Source organism: Primulina huaijiensis, chromosome 1 (genome assembly GCF_012295235.1).
Source record: "Primulina huaijiensis isolate GDHJ02 chromosome 1, ASM1229523v2, whole genome shotgun sequence".
NCBI classification, from domain to species: Eukaryota; Viridiplantae; Streptophyta; class Magnoliopsida; order Lamiales; family Gesneriaceae; genus Primulina; species Primulina huaijiensis.
Window position 1 is genome coordinate 1708845 of NC_133306.1, and position 9607 is coordinate 1718451.

At 34.1% G+C, this 9607-nt stretch overlaps 1 protein-coding gene and 1 long non-coding RNA gene across 7 annotated transcripts; one reads left to right on the plus strand and one right to left on the minus strand.

Moving 5' to 3' along the window:
• The first annotated feature begins 420 nt into the window (after positions 1-420).
• Positions 421-5439, plus strand: LOC140975438 (uncharacterized). 4 transcript variants are annotated; one of them, XR_012174966.1, is made up of 5 exons: positions 421-740; positions 2322-3646; positions 3824-4482; positions 4612-4885; positions 5216-5439. It is a non-coding gene; the product is annotated as an uncharacterized lncRNA (long non-coding RNA). The 4 variants fall into 4 exon arrangements; XR_012174965.1 differs by having other exon boundaries at positions 4407-4482; XR_012174967.1 differs by lacking the exon at positions 3824-4482 and having other exon boundaries at positions 2322-3028; positions 3235-3646.
• Positions 4208-8194, minus strand: LOC140975419 (UDP-glucuronate:xylan alpha-glucuronosyltransferase 1-like). Of its 3 annotated transcripts, none has more exons than XM_073439142.1 (5): positions 8040-8194; positions 7793-7867; positions 6267-6473; positions 5554-6164; positions 4208-5402 (listed from the first exon to the last, which is right to left on the minus strand). In XM_073439142.1, exons 2-5 carry the CDS (start codon positions 7810-7812, stop codon positions 4375-4377), a joined length of 1866 nt encoding a protein of 621 aa, XP_073295243.1. In that variant the 5' UTR covers positions 7813-7867; positions 8040-8194; the 3' UTR covers positions 4208-4374. The 3 variants fall into 3 exon arrangements, with proteins under 3 accessions (XP_073295243.1, XP_073295227.1, XP_073295235.1); XM_073439126.1 differs by having other exon boundaries at positions 5554-6182; XM_073439134.1 differs by having other exon boundaries at positions 5554-6182; positions 7793-7864; positions 8040-8193.
• Between the last annotated feature and the right edge of the window lie 1413 nt (positions 8195-9607).

The window sequence follows — 9607 nt, forward strand, 5'->3', positions numbered from 1 at the left end:
ATATATATCGATTATATTTAGATTAAAAATTAATATTTTTGACATAAAAACTAATATTTTTCATGAATCCACAAAATTGATATTTGAGACTGTCTAATATAAACTTTTGTATTAATTAAGAATCTTATGAACCTTTTTTAGGTATCAAAATGGTCTAATGTTTGAAGTTTAAATTTAATCTTTTGCACAAGATCTTTCGATTTTATTAAAATAATATTATTTATTTACTATAGTTTTCACCTTATTTAATAATACATATGATTAATCGATAACATATCGGTCAAATAATTTATCACACAAATATTTTATATTCTTCGTGTAAAAGAATTACCATATGAAGTATATCACATAATAAATAAACAAATAAATAAATTTGGGCCCAATATTGCCTTAATTAGAACGCGCCGCGCCACCAATATGACCGTTTCCTTCGTATATTCACACTTCCAGATTTCACTTCTTCGCCTCGTTTGATTTTGATGGAGAGAAATCAAACGACGCTAAGAGAAGTGAAATCTAGAAGATTTTGATTGCGTAAATACTTTGTTTCGCCGATTGATCACGGATTCGAGGGTACACGGCGGCTCCCTCTTTTCTTGCGCTACATACACCCGCAAAGTTCATTGCTCCTCACGTCTTTTTGTTTCACTTGATTTTGATTGTGTAATCGAGTTGTTTCTTGTGAAGATTGATAAAAATTGTCAAGAATTCATGTCCCAGAAACCATCTTCAGATGAGAGGTACAACCACTCCCTCTTTTCTCGCTCCGTTCACTTCGTCAAATTTCGTAGTTATTGGATCTTTTATCCGATTTCAACTGTTCGATAAATGTGTATCACGTTTTTCTGCCAGAATATTGATAAACTTCGTCAAGAATCGAAAAAACCTTAAATTTGAACAACTTATGCCTCCCTTTATTACGTTTAAGAAAGTACATAATTTCTAGATTATTAAATTTAATTTCTTGATAAATGATTTTTATGGATTAATCGTTAATAATTTTAATTACCCTGTTAATGTCCGATGTTTGGTTTAATTTGAGAATGGTTATTTCAATCAATGATCTCAATTGCTCCTATTCTAATTGAATGGCCGTTGGATCTTTGTTATTTTGTGAATGTATGCTACGTCTTCTTGTAGAGAACACACAGAACCATTTATCGCATATATTCTTTGTTAAATTGTGGCTCTGTATATGGATTCTAAAAGCACTATAGATAAGAAGAAGGGCAGTTACGAAGGAATCTAGTTGGTTACAATGCACTTGGCTTTGATATTTATATAGCATAGCCAAGGCTGTTAGGAGTTAGAACTGCCACTTAGTGATCAAAATAAATACTAGAAAGCTAGATGATTTGTACACTTTCATTCATTCTTCATAGTGGAAAATCCTTGCTCGCTGTTGGCTGCCACAGAGTAGGTTCAAAAGAACTGAACCACGTCAAATCTCTCTAAGTCATACTTGGTTATCAATGAAAAATCATTCATTGAAGTTTAGGTCACTTGTGTGATGAACATTTACCGGGTCAAAGAATCAATTGGAGAGTGGTACACAAAACCAGGTTCTTTGATGATGGCAACATTGAAATTCGATCATCACAAATTTACGGGCACCAACGATTTGAGCCAGTGGAGGAATCAAGATGAAAGCCCTCTTGCTGCATAATGGATTACCAGATACGATCGATGCAAAGCCATTACAGACAAGTAGAAGATCGAGGAACATGACTCAAAGGCACAGATCGCGATCTTGTTACCTTTAGGCGATGAAGTCCTTCGAGAGTTCATTGGAGAAATATGTGCTCTGGCCCTGTGGAAAAAATTGGAGAGTCTATATCTCAATAAATCTTTTGCGAAGAGATTATATTGGAAGAAGTCACTATATACAATCCATGCGGAAGAAGGGAAAGACCTTAGGAAGCACATGAATGACTACGGAGGTTGAATACATGGCTGCAACATGGCTGCAACTGAAGCCGTAAAGGAAGTAATCTGATTACAATGAATTATTAAGGAGTTGGGAATTGATCAAGAAAACATGGTGGTTCACTTAGACAACCAAAGTGTAATACACCTCATGAAAAATTTTGTAGCCTGATTTTGCACATAAAAATAAAAATAAGTTCCTCCTTCTCCATTTTGTTTAAAAAACTCATATAAAAATTTTGACATAAAAAATAAAATAAATAATTTCCTTGACAATACTTCCTAATCCAATTTGTTTTATCTCCATGTGGCTAGTTCGACTTATCCATTTGTTTTAATATGATAAGGTGTACTAACTTTGTGATTAATTCTATATGTTTTCATTAATGAAGCAGATGGTTATTGTCAAAGCGAGTTCTCCATTACTTATCATGATCGTTTATCCAAATATGCTCATTTTGGTGCCTTAAAGGATGGATTTACAGCCTTGACAGTAGCAGCTCTTTTCACAGAGATTGTTGTGAAACACCACTCATTTCCAAAGATGATTATATCGGATCGAGGTCCAGTTTTTGTAAGCAAGTTTTGGCGAGAATTTTTAAAAACAGTGGCATATCTTTACATATGTCGAGTGCATACCATCCTCAATCGGATGGGCAAACTGAGGTCCTTAATCGAGTGTTGATTAAGTATCTTTGAGGATTTGTGATGGATCGACCTACTAAATGGTCTAAGTATCTAGTGAGGGTGGTGTTTTTTAGAATACTAGCTATCACTCGGCGATTTTGATGACCCCTTTTGAAGCAGTATTTGGCAAACCACCACAATGCTACCCACTTATATTTCAGGTTCATCGTCTTTGTAAGCTGTTAACCATTGTTTGATGGACAGAGACATGTTATCAGAGTCCCTTAGTTCATCGTCTTTGGAATCTGTTAACCATTGTTTGATGGACAGAGACATGTTATCAGAGTCCCTTAACAACAATTTACAGCGAGCTCAGTTCCATGTGATGTCACAGGCTGATTAAAGGAAGTATCATTTCAGGAGGGACAATGGTGTTATATCCATCTCCAACCTCACAGACAGATTTCCTGACAGGGTAACGTTTCACGAAGTTAACGATTTTATGGGACTTTTAATCAAAATTATTAAAACATTAACTCATGCTCAAGAAAATAGGGTCAGAAGAGCGAGAAGACAACCAAGGAAATTTGAGGATTATGTGAACCATTAAATAATAAGAATACATGTATTTATACAGGGTTAGTCTTGAGTGGGTAGTCACAAGTAGTTTGTTACATACAGGATACAGGTCTAAGGGAAGGAAGGGAGGAGTCAGGAGAGAAACACAGGCGGTAACTTGTAACTACTGAATTTCAATCTTCACTCTTCTTCTTTTTAAGTTCTTGAGTTCTTTGATTCTTTTTCTTCCTAATCTTTACTTCTGCAGGAGAAAGTCAATCTCGAATTTTCCGCTTAACATATAATTTCTCTTGACAACAGGAATCCGTGGCAAACTTGTTTTCTTAGGGCAATTATGGTTGCTTTGGTTTCACTTCTGAAAGTAAATGATTCTTGAGTACAATCTTGTATTTCCTAAGTCATATCTGGTTATGTGCCGTTGTATGATATTCTTAAGCAGAAGTACATCAGAAGCTTTTTCCCAATTATAAGAGCTGGACCAAATCAGAAACATTGAAAATACTCTCGTAGCCATGTAAGTTGATTTAGCTGGATTGAAAGAATACGTGTAATCTGTGCTGAGCTTGTGTTTGAAATGAAGTAATACCAGTTGGAATTTTGCTTTTGAAGTGTATTTTGAGGACGAATATTTCTGAAGTGCTAAGTTATTTCGCAAACGGCTGTTATTAATAATTTTTTCACTTTGATCAAGGCAGTCGTCTAACATGGCTAGGTCACTTGCCCAAAAAAGAAACAAAAACTCGCATTATAAGTGGCTGAGTCTCTCAACTTCCAAAAGCAATTTAGGATAGCAACTATGTTGAGGCCTGGGGCGGATCTACTCGCTATTCATCTTGTGATTCCCTGTTTATATGGTTTAGTATTGGTTTCTTCTCATCCTGAAGGGAAGAGATACTTTGTCCTCCTTATCAAAAGGAGATCTTCTTTGGTTCCTCAAATCCCTTTGAGGTTACATTCCTTATTTATGTAGACCGTCACCATGAAAGATATGCATTTGGCAGGATAAAACCCACCGAGAAAATAAATGAACAATGTGGATAAGGTTATTAAACTCTGTCAAACTGTTGAAGCTTCATCCTGAAAAACCTCATGAAATATACAAAATATGTAATGTGTTCAAGATTCTGCATTTACGTAAATCCTGAGTTGTCGCTGTAACAAAAAGAATCATGAATTAACAAACAAATGAAGGCTAAGGAGAAGCCTCTTGTTGACTGTACCACATTTCTCGAGATTGTTAAATCAGAAACTAGAAGTTCTTGTTTTAAATGCAGCTGGTGTAGGTACAGGGAATCCACTGTCTGTCCAATTTGATTCCCCCCAATGCTTCAGCATACCCTTCCAATCACAGTACGGATCGATGCATCTCTTGATACGCTTATCTTTTATTTTGATCTTCCAATGCCCATCTGTGTAATTTCCTCTTTCTGCTTGTCTTCTATCCCACTCTAACTGTGCCTTTTGTTTTGATGGTAACAGACAGAATTCTTGCAGTTTTTCGGGCATGGCATCATGCACTTTCCACCACCTCTTGTGGGCAATATCAATGGCAAATTCTTGTAAAATATCCACATTCCAATTGCAGTCGTAGTCTCTGAAGCACATCCATGGCTTGTTTCCAAGGAAGTGTATAACATAAAGAATGGGTGGTTCCGCTTTGAAAAGATGGATCTTTTTCCGCTTTACGTCATCATCGTCACCAAACCAGAAATTTTTGAGGAAATTCATGTGCTTTGGTATCCGGTGCCACCAGGTAAATATTTCATTCAAGTATCCCTGGTCTCCACCGTTATAAGATTCGATCTCATTTATATGGTCCATCAAGAGCTGGAATGTGCTATTCGAAGGTTCTATTACCATTACTCCGGAATTAAAAAGTGTGCCATTGTTGCCTGTTGCTGAAATCTCTGGCATCCCAAACAAGAAATCAATGTTTCGAAGGATTATCAAATCAGCATCAATGAAGATGATCTTGTCATAATCTGTTAGCTGCCATAATCTGAACTTGCTGTAATTCCATTCATTATAGGCATCTTTCTCAGCTTTTGGATTCCTTATTCTTTGTATTGTCCTGACTTTCCAGCCTGCCAATTCGAGTCCACTCCTGTGGGAGTCACTGATTGTTTCATCGACAAGAATCACCAAGTCCCTCGTGGATCCCGCCATTCGGATACTCTGTGCTGCAGCTATGGCTCCACAAACATAAACATGAGCAGAGTGCAAGACTGTAGCGTAAGCTTCTCGTTGCTTTTTCCCTCTGTGACCCCTATCTGTTAAAATGATTGCATTAGTCAAGCCTCATAACAAACTCACACTGGTACATGTACGGAACTCTAAATACATGAATTTCAAGTGGAGTTTCTATAAAGGTATCTTCTATTTGATGGAGTGAAATAACTAGAGAAAGTGTACTGCAATTACCTATGGCTCCAAGAGGAAGTGCCAGCTCACAAGATCCGATTGGGAGCCAAAGTTTTTCTCTCATGGCAGCCAAATTTGGTTTATATAACCATGCGTTACCTTCACGTGTTAAAAGATCCTTGCTGGGAAACAAGTTTGGTATAGGGAAGCAAAATGACACGAAAAGCAGGTGCACAGGGTAAATTCCTTTATAAGAGGCCGCTAAACGAGCTGCTGAAATCTGTAAGTGAAGTCTAGCAATATCTCTGGACCAGTTCCCTTCATTTCTGCAAGGAAGTTTCACAACGATCATATCGAGTCTTTGTCTTGGAACTTCAAGATTTGGGAACGTGGGACAACTAGGGACTGTATCTTCCTGTTCTTCATCGATCCACTCAGGGTACAAGGACTCCCAAGTCACATTTTTCTCAGCATATTCAAGATTCAAAACGGTTTGATGGGACGTGGGAACGATTCGTTTCCATTGACGAATTTCATTCTCGTCAAAGTTCAGAAGGCCGACCCTGTGAATCTTGGTATCTTCAGGTAACTTGTTTAATGCTAGTTGTATGTCTTCCCATTCGATATCTAAATATGATACATATCGAGGGTCTGAGACTCCCGATATCCACCTGTTCACAAATTTTGGCCTGCATTTAATCAGTTTATCACTATTGCGACCAGACTACATTTTCTTGATTGCTTGATAACAAGATTTCAATCTAGCAACTTACCTAGAAACATTCATCGATAAACCGTTGTGTTGACAAACGGTTGGAGAAGAAATAATCGTCAACAAGGCACCGAGAATGATGATAACGAGGATGAATTTTAATGGGTTTAACTTCCATTTAGTGTACTTTGCTGCGGTTGAAAATTGAAAAGGATTTCCAGCTCTCGTCATTTTGATTCTGTGTATCTTCCTTTTGTATGGTTCATCTCTGTTAGAAACGCATGCAAGTATAGTTGGTGTAAAACTGGCAATTATGTATTAGCTAATATGATAAAGTAACATTGGCGGGTAAACGATAAGCATAACTTATGATAATATATATTCAAATTAAATTTTACACTTGCAAGAATAATATGCTTCGAAATGCTTAGTGTGGGAATTTTAGATTCTTGTTTCTAACTAATATTGGGAGAATTGTGCTATGTTCTATGGAGCATACAAATTTCATTTGGGATGTCATTTCTTTCTTTCGTTTTTCCTCTTAGAACTCATTTAGAAGTATTGAAGACGAATATCTCATCCGACCCAAGATTACAAATTTAAAATATTTGGCTAAAAAAAATTCAAGTTGAAGCTGAATTATGTCAAGATCTACTGTGAGCTTCTCGAAACAGTTTCCAAATAGCAACAAATTATTTTGAAATATTGTTTAATTTAATCTATTTCTCCAAACGAATATTTGTGTCCACACACAAAAAGTAAGGTAGAAAATTAATCTAGATATCAGCGCGGACCTAATGTGAAAATATTTTCTACAATATTAATTTTTACTTTAATATATATTATTTTAAATTACAACTTATGTTGTCCCAAAATCTAATTTTTAAGTCTCAAATGAAGATGTTTAATTGTAACAAAACCTTCTCCAACTCAATAAAAAAAAAATCCGACTTCTAATTCTATTATGAGTGGGTCTCATGTGAGACCGTCTCACACAAGTTTTTGCCTTCTATTATTACTCAAGAATACGTAACAAGATTTGGCCATAATGTTTCAGAAAAAAAAAATCCGACTTCTAACAAAACCTGTGGGGATGGAACGACAGAAATTTTGAGAATTCAAGAGATGTTCACGACGAGACGAGCCATTTATCATTACGATAGGTGTCAAGTCACGTAAGTCACTTCGAATTAATATGCTTCCAATATGACTTTTAAAATTAGGGGTCTAAATTGTATAAAACTAAAACTACTCCTCTCCAAACTCCAAAGCATTAATTCAGATTTTTAGAAATTCAACCGACTCTTTATAAGCCTATCTGGAAACTGTTCCATTGATTCGTCCGCCAATCCCAACAAAATTAATAGACGATAAAAATAAATCCGATCACAAAGATTAAATTTTACGACACAATCAAACAAAATTGACAAACTGTTTATGATGACAGAATTTCAAACATTCTCGAATTTCCAGAAATCACTTCTCTTCATTGATCTTTTTTTTTTTCTTTCTCAATTCTATTTTGTTTTTTGTATTGAAAAAAATTAATAAATAAAACTGGAAACAATGAAAACTATGTATACTCACATTCGTAATCTTGCATCCATGGAACTTCATAAACAATAAACCATTCTTCCAATTTTCTGTAATGAAATCTTCCTTCTGACACAATATTTGACGGAAAAAATTAAAAGGGTTTGCATTAAATTGCATAACAATTGAAAATATCATATCAATATATATATACATGAATATAATTAAGCAAGAATCTAGAATATGGATTAAAATGAAATAATTTAGATATGCTTTAACAGATAAGAATGATTTCACGTACCTTTGAAACTCTGGTTAGTTTTGTGATCGAACTAAAAAAAGATGGTTGAAAAGAGAGAGGGAGAAAGGGTTTTGCGTTTACAAAATATAATAATAATTTCTGAAAATGGTGGGAAGAAAGTGGTTGAAGATAGAGCATGACATATAGAAGAAAGGAGAAGCTTGCACTTGAAACCTACTCTATGTACAAAGAAATATACGTACAAATGTTTGGTATATATATATATACACACACTGACACACACACATTATATTCAAGAAAATATATTCTCTGTACTAAGATCAGGAGGATCAGTATATATATCTTCACTTTCCTCTTCAGTGAGCACATTTATTTTGTGGGTGTATGTGTGTGTCTATATTCTATATATATGTGTGTGTATATATGCTTCAAAATACAGCAAACTTGTTGAAAAATTTACGACTTCAAAAGGTTTTAATTGGAAATGTATATCAATAATATATCGGTTCTTTTGTGTCCATCCTTAACAAGATGTACTAGCTAGTTCTATTAGGCACACAATCCTAATATTTGTCAAAAAAAATTATATCATGAAAAAAAAAAACACAAAAACTCATGTGAGTCGATCTCACGGATCAATTTTGTGTGACAAATATTTTATTTGGATCACTCATGAAAAAATATTACTTTTTATTGTAAATATAAGCAAGATTAAGTCGTCTAACAAATAAAAATCTATGTGACTGATTCATGTAAAACTTAATCAAAAACACATAAAAAATGAACAAGAAATCATAACGTTGAATTATTGAGTATAATAATCACAAAGTCAAAGTAAGCTGGTATTTTAGTTGAGTTGTTGAATTCGAACATTTCAGGCCTATCCTTGAATATTCTCTGATTACAATAATAACAACTAGTTGACTGATTAATGATACAGAAATAATAAAATAATCCAAATAATGTTTTTTTTAAAAAAATTGATAAAAATGTAATTATAAATAAATATAAATAAAGAGGAAGAGTAGGTGGATTAGGTTAATGAAAACAATGTGTCAAAATAATGATTACTGTGGTTCCAAAATGAGGTGTCATGATTTGATTAATGATTAATGTATTATATCTTTCTTACCAAATGAAGTGATATATTTGCATTCAAATGATGATTTCTCAATAAACTCTGATTTTGACCATATAATAGCTAATTAATTATGTTAATTAATGATAATTAGCAAGTAAGAATTGATTTCTTGTAATTAAATGCTTCATATTATAATCATTTACTTGTGACAGTGTTAATCAGTAATTAACTCAAGAGCTGTTGGTCAATTCATCTTTGAGAGCCAAAATTTTATTTTTTTTATTATTCTAAATCTAAATGAGTATTCAAATTTCAAATATTTATTGTTATTGTAATTAAGCAAAAAGTGGTTTAAATATTGTTGGGTATAATAATTTTTTCCGTTGAAAAAATGATCGAACAGTGGTTCTTGAATTGTTATACTATTTAAAAAATTTGAGTCTGATCAAACAGCAAGTGCTCGATAATATTTTATTAATGTGATGTAATTAAGTGCATCATGCCCCTTCTTAATTGAGGTGAGACG